Below are 20,991 nucleotides of genomic sequence, written 5' to 3'. Positions count from 1 at the left end.
AGAATGGTGGTTCATGTGTTGGCTACTCTCCAAGTACCCACTCCTGACCATTATGTGGCAGCATGCACAAGTGTTCGTGATGCGTCAGTAAATCTTTTCAAAGAAGAAAATAGTGGATGCGCAGTCTTCCGGTGTCCTTGTACGACCGTACGACGATTGTTGACGTGGAGCTATGTACCGACACATTCAAGTAAGATGCGATTTAGTATGGTTTTGAGTGTAGTTCTTAATATAATTGTTTTCCATGCCATCGGTCTGCCTTTTTTTTAAAGCATTCTAAAAGGTCAAGAGAAGCCAGCATCACGAGCCTTTAGCGGTCATGTGAGGACATATCCCATCAGACTTGCGTTGAGTGCCCGTTGCTTCTCTATAGCTTATGTTCTGACAAGTCTTTATGGCAGACTAGCTAATTTGTTCAATATTCAGATAGACAGCGGCCTATTCCAAACCAGCGTTGATCTTAAAATCTCCAAATCTGTGAAACTGCAGTGCTGGTGAGGGGCTTAGAAATGGATGCTTCTTTTCCGTTAATTGACAGGCGCTCCAGCAGGTGTCGCGGCGGACACTGAGCACCAGTGCGCGCAGGCAGGTGGAGAACAAGGTCCCACATAAACAGAAGCATTTCCAGGTAATTGTTTACACTTAAAATGTCTATTTCAAACTTAATATTAAAACGTACTCTGATTTCAGTTCAATGTCAAGGAAAATGTAGTTTCAAATCAATGACAATGTGATATGTGTTTTAATGACTGGTGACATGTCTGCTCCTGTAGTTTCTTTACACACGATGAAGCCTGAGACCCATATAGTTGACAGATAAGTACATCTGAAAGATGGCTCACTGGGTTGGAGTTACTTATTTGCATGTAGTGTGTAAAGGTATGGCTCCTGGTCAAAAGTAGTGCACTAAATAGGGAATAGGGTGCCATTCAGGACATAGACCATGGCGTGAGATGAGAAACCCATGTCTGACTCTGATTAGCGATTGCCACTGGCACATGATCAAGGGAGGGTGATGCCACTGCCTCCTTGGCTGCTTTTCAATAACTGATTGTGCAAACTGTGTTGCTGTAAATGCTTTCTAAAACGGGTGCGTTGCAGGTCTTGCTGTCAATAATGACACTCGTAATGGCAACATGTTGCGTTCTGTGGCTAACTAGAATGGTCCGTTTTGGGGGTATTAATGACCACTCAACCACCTAGAACAGAGGTCGCTGTAGATGCACCATTGAGGCCCTTTGCGCCACTAGAAGCTGAAAGGAATGTCAAGGCAATGTCCACTTGGAGAATACCACAGCTTTGGTGGGCTTAAAGGAAGTAGGATGCTTATAGTGCATGTTGCTGTGCATGACATGCGTTTGATACGGTATGTTTTTCTTCACCAGGAGGACAATGGGATTCCAATTCATTTGAAAGGGGGTGCCAGCGATGCTATCCTGTACAGAGCAACAATGACACTCACTATCCTAGGTGAGTACAGATGAACTCAATGGCAAAACATTTTTTTTTTTTTTATCCATGTAGACACCAGATCTTGGTATAGTCTGGTTGTGCATTACCACTTTAAATTGTTCAACACCTTTGTAATAACACTGTATTTAATTAGTAATGATGTTTTATATGTTATTGCAGGATCTGCATATGTCATATATGAACTGGTTTGTGCAGCTTTCCCCAAGAAGAAGGAGTGACGCCAGCTGCTGGGCTCACCTGTTCTACATGACACCCTATTAGTTGTAAAAAGTTGTCTCTGTGTCATCAGGGGGTTGATTTGTCATGTCATAATGGCTTTTGTTTCATGTTCATGGGATCAATATTTATTTATTTATTTATAACTGAGGATGATTAAATATGCCTCTCATTACCAAGTGGTCTTTGTTGTTCTTTTTGTATGTGTGTAAATTTTATATTTTAAGTACAGGATACACCATAACAAACGTCGGTAGTGCGCAGCGGGCGGCCATCCTATCGCCTCTGACCACAGAGCATCGGTTGTCATATTCTGTTAATGTGCCAACAATTCTGCATGTGGTATCGCCACCGTTCGTTGAAACCCAGCAGGTGATCTATTGGGCATGGCTGACGTTTGTGTTGGTCTCTCTTGTCCTTTAAACTACACTGAATCAACAATGCTCACAATAGTCTGTGTAGAGGAATGTTGGTGGTAGCCTACATCTGGATGTCTGGTAAGTGTTCATTATCATCAACGCAGGCAGAGGAAGAAAGGCCGTAACAATGTTGTTAATCTGGTTTGCTACTAATGACGTTCTCATGATGGGAATTATTATCCGTGCTGTAAATGGAAAGTCATCTTGTCTTAGAAATTTCCTGAATGGATATACACACTGATCTTATTATAAACAGCATCAAAGAGAACAATTATGCTCCAATTTCAGGGTTTATTTACATTTTATTTAACCAGGCAAGTTAAGAACAAATTCATATTTACAATGACAGCCTATGAACAGTGGGTTAACTGCCTTGTTCAGGGACAGAACCACTGATTTTTACCTTGTAAGCTCGGGGATTCGGGCCCAATACTCTAACCACTAGGCTACCTGACTACGCTTTCCCCACTTTGTGCAGTTTGGCTGCTTTAAAGCCAGTCTAAGATTACTAGGCTACATTTGGCCAAGAGCAGTCTTAAATGTGTTCATCGTGATACTTTGTAAAGAAATTAGTCTACGATCAGAAAATGATGCTCCTATTTTGAAATGTGCCTTGAGCTCTAGCCTACAGAAATCAGGACTATGTCATGGGAAAATGTCATGAGATGCAATTTGCTGTGTATTGTTTATTTTAAAAAATGGTGATAGGCTATGTGTGCACGTTACGAAGTTGAGTAGCAGATAAAGTGTTTTTATCAGACATTTAACTCATGAAATGTAAGTAACGTTTTTTAATGAACTTATTTGCCCAAGGAACCAGCACTGCAGGATTTTTCTTTTCCATGAGCATTTTGCTTCTTGAGTCACTAGAGGGCTATGTCTTCAAGGGAATTTACATTTAAGTCATTTAGCAGACGCTCTTATCCAGAGCGACTTACAAGTACATACATTCATACTTTTTTGTACTGACCCCCCGTGGGAATCGAACCCACAACCCTGGCGTTGCAAACGCCATGCTCTACCAACTGAGCCACACGGGACCTATGGATTGGAATGGATTGGGTCTCACATTATGATAGGTCTATGGTCAGGTAACTGAATTCTGTCATATAAAATAGGTTAAACGTGACGATCTCTTTTTATTCCATTTAACATGTCAATTATCAACAAAATGTTCATTTGGAAAAGTGAATCTTCCAAATGATCTGTAGGGCTATAATCTGTATTTCATAAATGAGGGTTTATTAGACTACTCCAATAGCCTATTTTTAATAGGCAGGACAAAGGGTTTGTTTTATCTTGGCCTAGGCCTTAATTCAGTTAGGCCTATCAATTCACTTTTTTCACAGAGATGAAGGAACCAGGACAGAAAGCATCACCCTTTCCCCGTGCCTTGCCTGTATAATTCTGATTGGACTGTTAAGAATTTATTGACATTTTCTGAGTTGAATCCAAAGACCTATTAAATACTTCAATAACATAATACGTTTCTAAATATTTATCTACTGACATAAAGCACATTAAATTAAAAGGACATGGTTACTGACTCTTAAACTTGGTCACTTAATAAATGCTATTGGGCTGTTGAGGATTTTTCCATTGTTCCATTGTCCCAAAAAAAAAAGAAACGGCTTAACGGCTGCCAGTAAAACATCTCCTGGTTTCCAAACGCAGATGCTATCCCTTTAATTTGCAGTGGACTTGTGGATACAACACATAGAGGGGCATCATTGTAAAGGAATGCAGAAAACTATGCAAAGTTTCCAAAAGTAATCCCCACACTTTGAGAGGCTGCATATGTCAACCCATGGCAGGGTTCCATGCTTGCTGGCTGTCGTAAGAGCCTACGATGTAAAAGGGAGAGTTGGGAACAGCCCCCTATTAAGTAGCAGATTGTGTAGAGTCTTCCCACTTGGAAAAAGGCTTCTTATCTGGGACCTCCGCAAGAGGAGCACTGAGTTTTCGTCTGTGCTTAGGCTACTTGATTCCCCTCAAGTTAAACTTTTATCCATCATTAGGCTGAAGAGGCATATCCAAAGAGGCTTTACTTTTTTATATTCTGAGACGAGAGAAAACATCATTTCCACAGGTCAGTATTGAATTAATTGAATATGGATTGGACTGTTGCTTAGGCTATCTGAGAGGAAGATGGGGAGAGTGAGGTGAGTTGTGGTCATCCGGAGACCAGGGAAGTAGGCTAGGGTGTCCCAAGATTGGCCTCTGGGCAAGTGTTTTAGCATTTGCCTATTGTTCATTTGCCTTATTATCATCAGTGTCATGTTGGTTTGAAATGAAGTATAGCCCATAATTATAGCCCAACAACCATGACGTAAATGCCGTGCCTGTTGGAATAGTTAACCGCTTCTTCGTGTAATAATGTATGTGATGTAAAGTAGAATTTAACTCGAGAAGAAACAACATATTGATAACTTGGTTGCGTATTCAGTTTTCGCTATAACACTTAGATTAACATGTAATGCAGGATAAAGACGGACACGTTTTTGGAATCGATTGCTCTATCAGCAGCAGAGTGATGGCCAGTAGCCTGCATCTGGCGCACCTGCATTCTGGCGCCTTTGAATCTTTTATTTGGATTTTGTGTTGGGAGACCACGGAATGCTATGCATTGTGTTTTCATAGGCTTTGTACAAGTTTGTGAAAGTTATGGTTTTTGTGTTTTGCTAGTGAGGCACAGCATTCCCATCTCCATCAATTCGAATGCATTCCTCAAGGCACGTTTTGACTTAATGGGGGCAGCCTTTTTGATCAGATACTACAGCAGGCTCCCATAGAAAAGTGTAGACCTACAAAGGACTCTTTTCCATTTGTAGCTGTCATTTAAACCGCATTGAAAGTTGATTGTGAGTTTTTGAGGATATTTGAATGCTATTTAAGGTGGAACAATATGTTAATTTATAAAGCCAATGCAGTTGGACGATCAATGGTCTTGCCTTTTGTCTTTGAATTAACTATGACACTCTTTGAGAGTGGGTATCATAAGTATCCCCTCCCTTGGATTTTTTCACATTCTGTTGCTGTACAAAGTTGAATTGAAATGTATTTATTGAGATTTGTTTTCCATTGATCTACACAAAATTCTCCATAATGTCAAAGTGAAAATAAAAATTCAATAATTTAAAAAAAAAGGAATGGAAAAATTAAACACCTGGATAGTGCCCAGTGTTCTTTTCAAAATTCTTCAAGCTCTGTCAAAGTGTTTAGGGATCATCGATCTTCAAACAGATTGAAACAGTATTTCACCAGAGTGAGTCCATGTCATTTATGTGATTTGCTAAGCCAAATTTTACTCCTGAACTAATTTAGGCTCGCCTAAAAAAGGAGTGAATACTTTTGCAATATTTGAGCTATTAAATCTTTATTTTATTTGTTAACATTTGTCTAATTTTCCTTTCACTTTGACATTATGGAGTATTTTCTTTAGATCAATGACAAAAAAATCACAACTAAATTGAAATCGAACCCACTTTGTCACACAACAAAAAATCCAAGGGGGATGAATACTTATGATATAATACCCACTGTATGTTTAAGAGTAGGCTATTGGATGATAGGACATCTGCGAAAAGGTACACAAATGTATGCACTCACTACCCGTAAGTCGCTCTGGATAAGAACGTCTGCTAAATGACTAAAATGTCAAATGTAAATGTTGCTTGTGGTCATTAAAGGTAGACTGTGTGTTGAAGGATGGCGCATTGCTGAGATCCTTGTGTAATTGCCCGTGCCTTTTGTAGCCTCATTCATGTTCTGCTGAGCCAGAGAAAGAGAGCGAGTCGAAATGAAGATAAGGCTGTCTCTGGCAGCGGCTGCCTTCCTTGCAGTGCTACTATCCTCCGTCGAGGCCCAAGGTAAAGTTACCCCTCACCCGCTGTCCTGTTCTCCCTCCTCCCCTCCAATGTTCCTACTGTTAATTAAACACATCTGATCCGAATGAAAAATATGCAGCCCCCCCCCCCCTCTCTCTGTAGCTAGTTGTGTCCGTTTTTAAGCTCCTCATGGTGAAATTACAATACTTTCACCAATGCAGTTTTATTTTATGAATAAATGTTTTGCTGAAATAAAATGTCTACAGTATTTGTATCTCATGTAGGCCTTTGCCTATAGGCCTATTTCATCGGTAGGCCTATGGATTCTTGTATTTTTGTTGTGTTTGAATAGGTTGGCTATTTCATTTGTCTTTTGATCCAATTTTCTCTGCCTATTAATTGTGACAGGTTGAATCAACTCAAACAAGTAGCCTAGGGTAGGTAGGCTAACCTTTTACTTGGTCGTCACTAGTTACCACGGCCACACAGTCTTACTTCTCACTAAACCCTGCCTATTTCTAAAATGTATATATTCTTAAAATCTAGTTTGAAACCTAACCTTAACCATAACCACACTGGTAACCTTATGCCTAACTCTAACCTTAAATTAAGACCAAAAAGCAATTTTTTGTTGTCATGAATTTTTACAATAGCCAATTCTGACTTTGTGGCTGTGGTAACTAGTGACAACCCCTATACTTCCAAACATCACACTTTAAACTTTTGAGTAGCCTTGAAACACAATTATATAAGCACAATTATATTTTTTAATCTAAAACTGGTTCAAATAGATTTTTTTTAATCTAAAAGTTCAAAGTGGAACAGGCCCCATCATACACTCTTAGAAAAAAGGGTTCCTAAAGGGTTTTGTGACTGTCCCCATAGGATAACCCTTTTTTGGTTCCAGGTATAACTTTTTGAGTTTCCATGTAGACCCCTCTGTAGAAGGGTTCTACATTGAACCTAAAAGGGTTCTAGCTGGAACCAAAAGTGGTTCTTCAATGGGTTCTCCTATGGGGACAGCCGAATAACCCTTTTTGGTTCTAGATAGCACCTTTTCTTCTAATAGTGTTGTAGGCTAGTCTGGAAATTAGTGAAGGGGCGACTCCCTAAGCATGATAGTTGTAGTGAAGTCTTTCTTGCGCTAGGAGGGGCACTTGCTTGATATTTTTTTTTATAGGACTTTGTCATCAGTACCTAGTTCCTCTAGCAGGCCCAACTCTCTGGTGAAGAGAAGAAATCTGTTAAAAAATAAGTTAAGTAATGATAATGATAAGGTAATGATAAAGGAGCCAGATAATGATAAAGGAGCCTGATAACGATAAAGGAGCCAGGTAATGATAAAGGAGCTAGGTAATGATGAAGGAACTAGGTAATGATGAAGGAACTAGGTAATGATAAAGGAGCTAGGTTATGATAAAGAAACTAGGTAATGATAAGGGGCTAGGTAATGATAAAGGCGCTTGGTAATGATAAAGGGACTAGGTAATAATAAAGGAGCTAGGTAATGATAAAGGAGCTAGGCAATGATAAAGGAGCTACAGTAGGTAATGATAAAGGCGCTAGGTAATGATAGAGGAGTTAGGTAATGATGAAGGAACTAGTTAATGATAAAGGGGCTAGGTAATGAGAAAGGAACTAGGTAATGATAAAGGGGCTAGGTAATGATGAAGGAGCTAGGTAATGATAAAGGAGCTAGGTAATGATAAAGGAGCTAGGTAATGATAAAGGAGCTAGGTAATGACAAAGGAACTAGGTAATGAAAAAGGAGCTAGGTAATGATAAAGGAACTAGGTAACAATAAAGGAACTAGGTAATGATACATGAACTAGGTAATGATAAAGGAACTAGGTAATGATAAAGGAACTAGGTAATGGTAAAGGAACTAGGTAATGATAAAGAGGCTTGGTAATGATGAAGGAACTAGGTAATGATAAAGGAACTAGGTAATGATAAAGGAGCTAGGTAATGATAAAGGAGCTAGGTAATGATAAAGGAGCTAGGTAATGATAAAGGAGCTAGGTAATGATAAAGGAGCTAGGTAATGATAAAGGAGCTAGGTAATGATAAAGGAGCTAGGTAATCAAATGCTCATCCTGAGGCGGCGCTCCTAGTGGCCGGGGATTTTAATGTAAGGAAACTTAAATCAGTTTGACCTACCGGTAATTTCTATCAGCATGTTAAATGTGCAACCAGAGGGAAAAAAATTCTAGACCACCTTTACTCCATACACAGAAACGCGTACCTCGCCCTCCATTTGGCAAATCTGACCATAACTCTATCATGATAAAGGAACTAGGTAATGATAAAGGAGCTAGGTAATGATAAAGGAGCTAGGTAATGATAAAGGAGCTAGGTATTGATAACGGAGCTAGGTAATGATAACGGAGCTACATTAGGTAATGATAAAGGAGCTAGGTAATGATAATGGAAGATACAGTAGATAATGATAAAGGAGCTAGGTAATGATAAAGGAGCTAGGTCATGATAAAGAAGCTACAGTAGATAATGATAAAGGAGCTAGGTAATGATAATGGAAGATACAGTAGATAATGATAAAGGAGCTAGGTAATGATAAAGGAGCTAGGTAATGATAAAGAAGCTTGGTAATGATAAAGGAGCTTTGTAATGATAAAGGAGCTAGGTAATGATAAAGAAGCTAGGTAATGATAAAGTAACTAGGTAATGATAAAGGAGCTAGGTAATGATAAAGGAGCTGGGTAATCAAATCAAATTTTATTTGTAAGGAAAAAGGTCATCCTGAGGGGGCGCTCCTAGTGGCCGGGGACTTTAATGTAGGGAAACTTAAATCAGCAGTGCAACCAGAGGGGGAAAAATTCTTGACCACCTTTACTCCACACACAGAGACGCGTGCAAAGCTCTCCCTCGCGCTCCATTTGGCAAATCTGACCATAACTCTATCATGATAAAGGAACTAGGTAATGATAAAGGAACTAGGTAATAATACAAGTACTAGGTAATGATAAAGGAGCTAGGTAAAACAATTAAGTGAAGGAAGTAACACATGTTTTGCCCGTAAGGGATGTAATAGATTAGCTAGTACAGTACTATGAGAGATCAAGTAAAAATGAACCGAGAACTCAGTTGTCTCCTCTTTCATTTGGAGAAAAAGGGGGCTTGATTTTCCTTCTTGTGTTCTTTTTCTGTCTGATGGAACAGAAAGACAAAATATGAGTGTCCCTAAAATTATTTTCCAAAAACTGAGAAAAAACATTCTTCAGAAGCTTCCATGACCATTCATATAGATTACAGATTACAACACTGCTTTCTTCTCATTAAATCAGGCTATAATAAGGCTATAATATTTTGTTAGCATATCATATAGACCCCGTATTTTTTAAGAGAAGGCCTCTCTTTTTAGGAGACTGTAGCCTACACTCGGACCTTGATGACCAGAACTAGAGATCACAAACAGAGGTCATAGTAGCACCCCCCCCCCCCCCCCCCCCGCACCCCCCACATTGGTATGTTCCTTGTTGAATGGCTTGACATGTTGAGACCAGGATGCTCACTGATCAAATCTTGAACTACATGGAGAAACCAGAAACGAAGAGAAAGAGTCATAACTCCAACAAAACTTTTTGGCTCATTATTGAGGTTTGTGTGTGTGTGTTTGCGTGTGTTTGTGTGTGCATGCCTTTGTGGACTGTGTGTACATGCGCGTATGCCTGTGCTTGTTTGTGGTGTGTGTGCTTTAACTAAGAGCTTCGTAACAAGGAAAATGTGGGTAGTACTGTATGGTTTTGATGGGTCCATTTGGAAACAGAGAAGGAGCAGACCATGGCCCTTGAGTTGATCTGCCAGGTTGGTGGTTCTCATTTTTGATATCCTGTACTGGACAAGCTTTGCTCAGGTCATTTGCTGTGCAAATTTGCATTCAACTTGTCCTGAGTCATGGCTTTTCAACAATATTTTAGAATGATATTCTTGATCCCCACCAGCTTCCCTTATTTAGAAAACCCTTATTTAGACCACAACCCAATACTTACCCTGCTATGCACCACTGCACTATCCACTGACACATTATCTTGTTATAGTTAATCAACAAGCAGATTCATCTTAAACCACTACACATATTGTCTTATCATTTACTGTATTTGTCATTTTAGACATCTCTAGACATTCTGTTATTACTATATAGGCTACTTAAACGGATACTCATGGATAACGTTTTTATGTCTCTGCATCCAGTATGAAGGAAGTTAGAGGTAGTTTCTCAAGCCAATGCTAACTAGTGTTAGCGCAATGACTGGAAGTCTATGGTATCTACTAGCATGCTAGCAGTTACCATAGACTTCCAGTCATTGCGCTAATGCTAGTTAGCAATTGCGCTAACGCTAGTTAGAAACTTCCTTCAAACTGCCCGTGGAGACATACAAATGGTATCCATGGGTTCATCTGACTCTGGGGAAGTAGATAACGGCCTTCACTGCCAAAGGCATCCCTTTAATACTCTACTCTTGTTAATGCTGTTTTCTCTTAATAGCCTAACTTACTTAAACCCATCCCCCAACAGACGAATATCATTTAAAAATATTTCTAAAATATTTTCTCTGGTCCGTCTTGTACATGGAAACTTTTGTCCGGTTCCATAAGTTGTTACAAACAACTTTTCATGTACATGTGCATGATCTTCAGACAGTCCATTCACTGTGACCAATCACATTTATGGTTTGTTTTGCTTTTCTATTTGATTTTGTGTTTTTCTAATATATTTTTTCATTGTGGATTCTCACTACTTAGCGCTAGAGGGGTTGGAAAAGATGTACCCAATGGTCTTAAATGGCATTGTGTATTCTTTTAAGAGGTTTTCAATGGATGGGAGTCATACACATGGGTCAATCAAAGGACACAATGTACTGAAGGCTATGTATGACTGCATGTCGGCCTTTACACAACCATGGTATATAAAGGTATGAGAAGACTCCATTGTAAAATCCATTTCCACAAGTTTTATGATGTATGTTGTTGCCGGTTGACTCAGTTTAGGCATGACCTTATCAGCATGCAAAATGTTAGTTAGTCAATGTAAACAAAAGTAATTGTGCCCTTGGATATTTTTTTGTTGCCACCCTTTGTTATTCTCCTCACTATATTGTATGTGCTTGAGTTGTTGACTGTGGTCGGACAGCTCAAACGAATGTCATTTTTCTCCAAAATGGCTGCTCGCGTGTCAAATGTTATGTTGCCTTGTTGTCACCTCTTGCTGTTTGCCCCAACAATGAATAGGATAACTTCAACCTTGAAGTGTTGATTGTTGGGATATGTGTTACCTACACCTTATGTTTCATCATAAATACACTTATTTTGCAAAAGCTGGAATAACATTTGCAACTTTTTTTTTCACAGTTGAACCACCTTCAGACTTGAGATTTAAGATTTTAAATGAGAACACAGTACAAATGACATGGAATGTTCCACTAACACGGATAGAGGGATTCAAGATACAAGTGGCCTCAGAAACAGGTTGGTGGACTGTTTTTCTGCAGGCCATCTCTCTCAACTTCACTACCTTTACTGCAACATTACCTGTGTAGTTTACAACAAGCAATCACTGCCATTGACATGACAAAACACCTACATTTCCTGTTTTCACCAAATCATTATGGGATCCACATATTAAGCATTTCCTGCACTGAACTAAGATTGTTAAGGCATAAATTGCTTGATTTTGAGATTCAGAATTGCTAATTTCCCTAACCTTTAATTTTAAACTTGGTACTGTATTATTTCCATAGACGAACCAACAAAACATGTATCCCTCCCTGCCACTGCCACTAAGACCTCCATCACAGATCTGACGCCAGACATGGACTATGTAGTAACAATCATTGCATACTCTGGATCTGAGGAAAGTTTGCCCATCTCAGGACAGCTCACAAGTGAGTCGTTTACTATCACATCTTATGTAGACTATACTGGTGAATGAAGTGAGTCACTTACGGTCACAGCCATTTGTTTAGTCTACTGGTGATTGATTCAGACTAGAGAGAGGAATGGCACTGAATTACTGCATGGCCTTTATCACAGAGTCTGCATCCCAAATGACACCCTATTCCCTATTCAGTGCACTATTTTTTACCAGAGCCCTATGTGCCCTGGTCAAAAGTAGTGCATTTTATATGGAATATGGTGCCTTTTGGGACACACCCCGCCCCCCGCCTCTAATTTCAAATCAAATTGTATTTGTCCCATACCGTGAAATGTTTACTTAAGAGCCCTTTCCCAACAATACAGTTTAAAAGTAAGAAAATTATCAAATAGATAAAAAGAAAATAGTAACACAAAAAAATAACAATAACGAGGATATATACAGGTTATATACTAGGAGTACCAGTACCATGTTAGTGTACTGGGATACAAGGTAGTTGGGGTGATAGTTGGGTAGTTGGGGTAAAAAGCAGAAAGTCCAGGTAGCTGTTTAATGAACTGTTCAGCAGTCTTATGGCTTTGAGGTAGAAGCTGTTCAGGAGCCTTTTGGTCCCAGACTTGGCACTCTGGTGCCACTTGCCGTGCGGTAGCTTAGAGAACTAACCATGACTGTGACTTGGTTGGCTGGAGTCTTTGACAATTTCTTGGGCCTTCTTCTGACACCGCCTGGTATAGAGGTCCTGGATGGCAGGGAGCTTGGCAACAGTGATGTACTGGGTCATACACGCTACCCTCTGTAGTGCCTTGTGGTCGGATGCTGAGCACTTGCCATATCAAGCGGTAATGCAGCCAGTCAAGATGCTCTCAATGGTGCAACTGTATAACTTTTTGAGGATTTAGTCTACTGGTGAATGATTCCAAATGTATAGAAAGAGGAATGACTATCCATGGCCCTAACACAGAGGCAACCCCCCTCCCAAGTCTAACAGTGATTTATGTATGCTGTAATGTAATATGAACTGCTTGGTGGGGAAGCCTCTTTGGCACCGGTCCTTAGTTCTGATACTAAAGTCCGAAGCAGCCCAGTCCGGGTCTTTAGAGATTACTGAGAAAACTGCCGTAACTAATTGCATCAGTCCATTATAATTTGGGAGCTGGCTTCGCCTGCCTGCTCGTTGTGACCCCTAGTGGATTTGATCTTATTAGAGACAACCTCATCAAATATATACACAAAGTATATCTTTATGTATAAATTCTATAATACATTTCCCCCCCCATGCTACTAGTTGACTCTTTTACATTAAGGTGTTGTGGGTAAGGTTAAATATATTTATTTGTTTTTTTGACATTATTTTTTGTCTCATTGCTTGTGTTTCAGTCCAATCAAGTGGCACAGCACACGGAGGTCCCAGGAAACCACAGGTCATAGACTCAGTCAGTAAGTCCATTGCCTCATTGGCCTTTTCTTTTTCTGACACTTAACAGTTAACAACATTTTCCAGTTTGTTCATAGGCTACAGTCTCTTTTTATTTCTCTTATTGTGCCTGGTCTCTTTCCGTTGGTGTGTGGTCGACAGCACAGTAGAGGGAGTTTCCACATATTATTCTATTCAATGCCCCATTGTATAACCAAATCAGTTTTTTTTACTATATAAATCTTGAAAATATTGATCATAACATTGCTGCCTGTCATAGTCAGGCTGTCAATCATGCTAAGTGAAGGAGTTTGCACATGCTCAGTGTGGGGGTCAGTGGTGTGGAGCTAACACCTGTGTCAGGGGGCAGGACCTCTGGTGCTGGAGCGGAAGAGTACACAGCCAGGTTGAGAAAAGTGGAAACCATTACGGATACAGCTCTTTACAAGAGCAATGTGGCCTCCCCCAGATGATGCATGCTTACTGCTACTTGGGAAAACCTCTCTCAGACTTTATTTCTATCCAGAAGGAATAACTGGAAAATACCCTCCAGGTAACCCCCTATTCACCCACTGTACCTTTCGTAGTGTTCCCAAAGACTGTACCCACTATGAGGGCTTACATCTCAAAGTATCCCCCTAATAGTTTGTATAACCATTTGAGCTGGATGTGACTGCTGGGCTTATATCAATCGGATTATTCTTGACTGCACTGTTGATGCCACTATCCCTAACCCGGTATCTGGTCTAGTGAGTATGGTGAATGACCTCCAGCCCATCAAATAAAAGTCTGATGAAGAGCCTGATGAATACAGTGCTGATTCTGGTAGTGACAGTGTTATTCTGTCAAAAGGGATGGCAATAACATCAATATTTTTTATTGCATTCTTTCTTTGTCACCTTAGGGTCCTATCTGAGCATTTGTATTTGCCAATAAGAAATATTAATTGATATTCCATAGTTCCTGTCTAGTATATGAGTGTTAAGAGGGTCGTTTTCCTTGTTTTCTTCATACAGTAATGTTAAAACGCTGGACCAAAGTTTGCACCTGGAGGCTACTTTCATTGTTCACTGTATATATTTGCACAACAGCACTCTTCACTTTGTTTTCTTTGGTCAATGATACAGCTATCTGGGACTTGTAAAGCTACGGAAACAGGACATGCTTCTCCTCAGCTCAAATAATTTGCCTCTCCCATTTTTCCAGTGTATGCTACTTTTTTCATGTTCCTTCTTCTCTCCTTCTCTCTACCTCTCCTTCTCTCCCAGAGTGTTCATTCAGTGCTGTCACAGATTTGGTGTTCCTGGTTGATGGTTCATGGAGCGCTGGAAGAGACTTTAAATACATCCGTAACTTCATCTCTGCCATGGCGGGTGCCTTTGAGATTGGGGAGGACAAGACAAGGGTGGGCCTGGTCCAGTACAGCACTGATACCAAGACAGAGTTTAACCTCAACCAGCACGTGAAATGGGGCGAACTCCTCAGAGCCATCAACACACTGCCTTACAAGGGTGGCAACACCATGACAGGTACTTACCCATCCCATGTACAGTACCTGGCTATACAATACACAATCATAACATAATACTAACTGACAAAGCCGTAGTTCGTCATTAACAACTCTCTGAGGTTGGTAGAGTGAATCAAATGAACAATGTTATAACCAAAAGGGACGTCATGCCACTTTGTTACAGGTGAGGCCATGGACTATTTGCTGAAAAACACATTTACTGAGGCAAACGGTGCCAGGAAAGGCTTTCCCAAGGTGGCCATGATTATCACAGATGGGAAGTCTCAAGACCCTGTGGAGGCGATCGCCAAGAAACTCAAGAACATGGGGGTGGAGATCTTCACCTTGGGTATGTGACTACAGGCTACCTTTCTGTCATCTAACCCTGTTTATGTCTTACTGATACTGCTAATCCTGTCTATATATATTCTATAGTCATGAGAGTAAATTGCCGTATTTATATCACAAAGTAAAGGATCCTGAAACCTACAAGTTAGAATGGTATGAAATGTGTTTCACACATTTTTACCATGTTGTCATTCCTTCCAACTGAAGTTATGACATGGCCTGTTGAAAAATGTATATATTCCATAGTGAATCCAGCTGGTTGTTCTTAAAAGTGGAAAAGAAGGAAAGACCTCTTGCTTCATTTCATATCTTTATAGATCACTTGTTTTATTCAGTATAAGCTCTCGAACCTGAGAAACTATGCCGCAATTAATTCCTACATTCGGAATAATTTTCATGTGCTGCCATTGACTTTAACAAGGAGTGTTTGGACTTTATTGGTTTGAACTATGAATGAGTAAACCTTCTGAAACTGTCGGGAGATCAGGATTACAATGGTGATATGGAACATTTTCCCCAGTTTTTATAAGAGACCATATACATTTTACACCCCTTTTTTGTTCTTTGTCCAATTTAGGGATCAAAGGAGCAGATGAGGACGAGCTAAAACAAATGGCTTCAACCCCCTACAGGACGCACGTCTATAATGTTCTCAACTTTGACCTTATCAAAAATGTGCAGAAAGAGCTCATTACCCATGTGTGCTCGGGGGTGGACGATCAACTCAACTCGCTCGTCAGCGGAGAGGAAGGTAAAATGCAGTTTTACGACTCAAATGTTGGAAGTGGTTTTGGCATGGATAACTTTGAAGAAATTATTAGAGATGCATGAATTAATGGGGGTTGCTCAAAACTTTTCCAGCTAGGGAGATCATTTCCTAACAAATTCCCGTCGTGATTGTTCATTTTCAGTTATTGAACCAGCATCAAACCTCAGAGTCATGGAGATGGCCTCCAAGTCTATGAGGGTGACATGGGACATTTCCTTTGGAGATGTCTCGGGTTACAAGCTCCAGCTGATCCCCATGATGGCCGGCAGCAAGCACCAGGAGCTGTACGTAGGCGCCAGCCAGACCTCAGTGATGGTTACGGGCCTGTCTCCAGACACAGAGTACCAGATCAGCCTGTTTGCCCTCAAGGGCCTGACCCCCAGTGAGCCCATCATGACCATGGAGAAGACTGAGCCAGTCAAGGTGTCCCTTGGTGAGTATCCTCTACAACAATATCTAAAAGTCATACTGTATGTCAGTCATTGTTGTAGTCATCCAGTGTCTGATTTTGTCATTACGTGACAGATGTTTTTGTGTCCTCTTCTAGAATGTTCTCTTGGAGTAGACGTGCAAGCTGACGTTGTCATTCTGGTCGACGGCTCATACAGTATCGGACTGTCCAACTTCGCTAAAGTCAGAGCTTTCCTGGAGGTGCTGGTGAACTCCTTTGACATCGGACAGGACAAGATTCAGATCAGCTTGGTTCAGTACAGCAGGGACGCTCACACTGAGTTCTACCTGAACACCCACCACGAGATGAGCGCTGTGGTCCATGCCGTCCGGACGTTCCCCTACCGTGGCGGTTCCACCAACACCGGAAGGGCCATGACCTATGTCAGGGAGAAGATCTTCTTGACCAACCGAGGATCGCGGCCAAACGTTCCCCGCGTCACTATCCTCATCACAGACGGGAAGTCGTCCGACTCCTTCAAGGACCCGGCCACCAAGCTGAAGAAAGCAGACGTGGAGATCTTTGCCGTGGGCGTGAAGGACGCTGTGAGGTCTGAACTGGAAGCCATTGCTACCGAGCCTGTGGAGACCCATGTGTACACCGTGGAGGACTTTGACGCCTTCCAGAGGATCTCCAAAGAGCTCACCCAGTCCATCTGCCTGAGGATTGAGCAGGAGCTCCTCAACATCAAGAAGAAAAGTGAGTAGGACCCTCTCTATATCTGCATGATGTAGTTATTTTTGTTAGTCAGTAAACCCATGCCAACTGTACTCAAGTGAAGATAATGGCTAAAAATAATAGTAATTAGTTGGGTGCTTACATTTGTCATATTTCACACATGTACATGTTTTTGGCATATCCCACTCCCCCTGAGACACCCTCAGAGAGTGGAGTCAAAGCCAGCGATCAGCCATTATTGATAGCGACCCTGTAGCAGTTAGGATTAAGTGCCTTGCTCAAGTGCACATTGACATATTTTTCACCTAGTCGGCTTTGGGATTTGAACCAGCGACCTTTCGGTTACTGGCCCAACTCTCCAAACTGCTAGGCTACAGTAAGTAAAGTAATTTCTTAGCAAAATAGAATGTCTTGCAAACAAGAAATATGGGGGACATTTGAGTATGCCATAGATTCTCAATGGAGATAATGGCCCAGCACCCAGTATTTCCAAAGTCTAAGATGTTAATGGAAGTGTCTTAGATACAGTATGTTTGCAATACAAAAATAAATGCTAGCATTCATTGAATTACATAGTAAAAGTAAATCCGTGGCACTTCAATTAGTATGATATGTTACGTTTCGTATGGTATGTATTAATTTGTGGGAGTCCATCATCCATGTGACAAATTTCAATTCGTATGATATGTTATGAATTTTCAAAACGTATGATATGTTACGAATTCCAATTTTTTGCTAGGCTAGGGGTTAGGGTAAAGGGTTAAGGTTAGTGTTAAGGTTAGGTTAGCTAGCATGCTAAGTAGTTGCAAAGTAGCTAAATAGCTCAAATGCTAAAGTTGTTTGTGATGAGATTCGAACAGTGTGTAAAGTGTGAAGCTAACATCTGGCACAGTATCATACAGCGCCATATGGCAGCAAGCAAGGAGCACAGTTTTCCGATGTATACCTTACATCCGAAACATTAGTCAGTTTTTACGTTTTTGATTTCTTGATTTTGAGCAAATAACCATGTTTTGAAATATTATACAGTATACTTGGGTAATTTGATGAATTGTGGCAAAAATCTTCACCTTTTTAAAACTTTTTTACACTTTATTAATCAATGTAGTTTTGATCAACTGCTTCTATTTGGACAATTCGGAGAGAATAACTCTTGAAAATGACTCCACTCTACCTTGGCCTTGTTGGTCCATTACCTGAGAAGTAGAAGAGAAAATCCTATGAGTGTATACAACATATGCTTGCAATTACATCTGTCACAACACTCTTTTCCAAAGTTATCATCTTCTGTTTAGCAATGTGTTACACACATGTAAAAACTCTTGCGCTCTCAGGGCAGTAAGATGACTTGCATGTGGAAATATAATACCAAATATTAGTCGCTCTGCATTACATGGCCAGTGTATTGCGTAACTCACACCAGGTTTGATTATTCATGATATATTCCTTATATAATAATCTATTATGACAACATAGAGAACTGTACACATAGAAAACAATACAGAGATTTTCACTAATGGAATAGAGATGTTTGAGTGTTATTGGGTCTCCATCCCAAATGGCACTTGATTCCCTATACAGTGCACTACTTTTGACCAGAGCCCTATGGGAGGCTGGGAATAAGGTGCCTTTTGGGACGCATCCTGAGTGTTGTGACCTAACGCGTAGTCATCTGCCATCTCCTCCAGGCTTACTCCCACCAAGGTCGTTAACTTTCTCTGAGGTGGCCGCCAGGAGCTTCAGAGCCACTTGGGAGACCGATGCCCTCAATGTCCTGTCCTACCTGATCCAGTTCAGACCTGCTGCTGACGTCGACGGGGACTTTGTGTCCATGTCCTTGCCCGGGGACACGCTCACCACTCTGCTGCCTCACCTCACGCCCCTCACCCACTACGAGGTCAACGTCTTTGCCCAGTACACCGAAGGAGACAGCTTCCCTCTGAATGGATTCGAGACCACACTAGATGGTCAGCACCGTCAGACCAACAGATACCAACAGATAAAGAATTTGATGGCAATGCCTTAACTTCTGTTCTAATATTTGTTTAACCTCTAAATTCCTTATGACCTCTAATCCCACCATCTTTGTTGCAGAACAAGGACCAGTGCGTAACCTGAGGGTTTCAGAGGAAACGACAGACAGTTTCCGGGTGTCGTGGGCGGCAGCGCCAGGGGCGGTGGTACGGTACCGTCTAACCTATGTACCAGTCAGGGGTGACAGCACAAGATTAGAGACAGCCACCGTCGGCGATGAGACCACCATCGTGCTGCCAGAGCTCTTCCCATTGACAACGTACCGCGTCATGGTGGCTGCAGAGTACCAGTCAGGCACTGGTGCTGAGATGAAGATCGATGGCACCACCAAAGAAGGTGACTAAATCTCTGCTTATGTAACAGGCATCACTGCGCTTGCTTAATAGTATAGCTTACATCCCTGTCCCTCACTGTGCTCGAACTAGGGCTCCTCTGCTTTGCAACGTCTTAGCCAATTATGCTATAGAAAAGCTATTTGAGACCTTTCATGCTGGGGACTGAGGCTAGGAATCCTACTCCCTTATACCATCCCTCCAGGGGTGTGAACTGAACATGCCTGCCTTTTGTTTCCAACAAAGTTTTAATTTTCTTCATGTTTCATTTTCTTCATGTTCTACTAAGCTAATATTCCACCCAAAATTACTGTGTCATTATATTTTGGCGGGAAGGCATCACAAAGGGGTTGCAGTCTAAGGGGGGATTTTTTCGATGCATATCGGAGGTGTGTTTGTGTGTGTGTGTCCAGTAATGCGGTAGTTTACAGCGTCGGAGCCAAAGGAGCAAGGGGAAATAAACAAAAATGTACTCTTATTCACCACGGCAACCACATTCTTCTCAGTGATTATCAGCTCTCAGAGCATTTAGTGCCCGTGGACGTTCCAGCTCCTTTAAATAAGGCAGCTGTTTACTTCCAGAGCCTTTAAAAGGGTAGAACATATCCCAGCCTGTGCCTCTTTGGCATCATTCACCACCCAGCTGTTTCAGAGATGAATTTGTGTTTTTTCCTCAATCTTCTTTACAATGTTGCCCTTTTTGTGCTATTCACTGCGTAACCTTTCCAAAAATCTGAAGGTTTCTGTAATTATATGACTTAAGATTTGCATTAATGAAGACTTGTGGTCTTTCCAATCTGTCTTGTCTAATAACAGACTATAATCAGACTATATTGGACACCTCAGCTAATTGGTCATATGCCATAGCCTACACACAACAACTTCAACTTTGATTGGCTCCTCATTGACAGCGTGGCTTTTCTCGCCTCTTCTCTCTCAGCGCTGGGATCTCCACGTGACCTGCAGGTCTTTGACAAGACGGTGTCCACCATGAAGCTTTCGTGGGCTGCGGCACCGGGCCGCGTCCTCCAGTACCGTATCAATTTCCGTCCGTCGGCGGGTGGCGAGAGGAAGGAGGTGTGGGTGAAGGGAGGGAACACCAACACCCTTCTGAAGAACCTGCAGCCTGGCACTGAGTACGATTTGGTGGTCAGCGCACGCTACTCCTCTGGCCTAGGAGACCCTCTGGAGGGGAAAGGAACCACACTGGAAGGTAAAGTAGAGAGTTCCTAAAATAGTTTCATTGGAGTGCAGCTAGAGTGGTGTTTGTGAGACAAGGGCGGATCCCGAAAAACAGTTATTCTCACAAAAACGTATGTAAAGTCCGAACGGTTTGAACTGCAAACTATTATGACCCCACTATGAAAAGCTGTAACTTTCATGAATACGCTCTGCTTTGCTATATAATGTTCACAAGCCACACAAAAGTTGTTAGAAGGTAAGGGGTTCGTCTACATAGAAGATCATAGGATATCTGAGGACATAATGTCTATAATACAGTAATAAGCTCACATACACTAACGGGCAAAAGTTTTAGAACACCCACTCATTCAACTGTTTTTCTTTATTTTTTACTGTTTTCTACATTGTAGAATAATAGTGAAGACATCAAAACTATGAAATAGCA

At 41.2% G+C, this 20,991-nt stretch overlaps 2 protein-coding genes across 2 annotated transcripts in view; both read left to right on the top strand.

Moving 5' to 3' along the window:
• The first annotated feature begins 93 nt into the window (after positions 1-93).
• LOC120019546 (cytochrome c oxidase subunit 7A2, mitochondrial-like) lies at positions 94-1,864 on the top strand. Its single transcript, XM_038962848.1, has 4 exons — positions 94-190; positions 539-628; positions 1,386-1,470; positions 1,633-1,864. Exons 1-4 carry the CDS (start codon positions 173-175, stop codon positions 1,689-1,691), a joined length of 252 nt encoding a protein of 83 aa, XP_038818776.1. The 5' UTR covers positions 94-172; the 3' UTR covers positions 1,692-1,864.
• Positions 1,865-5,907: 4,043 nt separating this feature from the next.
• The window catches only part of LOC120019258 (collagen alpha-1(XII) chain-like), an 89,041-nt gene continuing 73,957 nt past the window's right edge, over positions 5,908-20,991 (top strand). The window contains exons 1-12 of the mRNA XM_038962573.1: positions 5,908-5,977; positions 11,306-11,422; positions 11,695-11,838; positions 13,206-13,265; positions 14,511-14,771; positions 14,937-15,101; positions 15,678-15,851; positions 16,012-16,302; positions 16,417-17,019; positions 18,687-18,965; positions 19,093-19,368; positions 20,305-20,577. Of these exons, the coding sequence (XP_038818501.1) occupies positions 5,908-5,977; positions 11,306-11,422; positions 11,695-11,838; positions 13,206-13,265; positions 14,511-14,771; positions 14,937-15,101; positions 15,678-15,851; positions 16,012-16,302; positions 16,417-17,019; positions 18,687-18,965; positions 19,093-19,368; positions 20,305-20,577 (2,713 nt within the window). The remainder of the gene's footprint in view (positions 5,978-11,305; positions 11,423-11,694; positions 11,839-13,205; positions 13,266-14,510; positions 14,772-14,936; positions 15,102-15,677; positions 15,852-16,011; positions 16,303-16,416; positions 17,020-18,686; positions 18,966-19,092; positions 19,369-20,304; positions 20,578-20,991) is intronic.

The sequence above is a fragment of the Salvelinus namaycush genome, chromosome 24 (genome assembly GCF_016432855.1).
Source record: "Salvelinus namaycush isolate Seneca chromosome 24, SaNama_1.0, whole genome shotgun sequence".
Taxonomy (NCBI): Eukaryota; Metazoa; Chordata; class Actinopteri; order Salmoniformes; family Salmonidae; genus Salvelinus; species Salvelinus namaycush.
The sequence above is the reverse complement of the archived record's forward strand: the minus strand, read 5'-3'. Positions and strand labels throughout refer to the sequence as shown.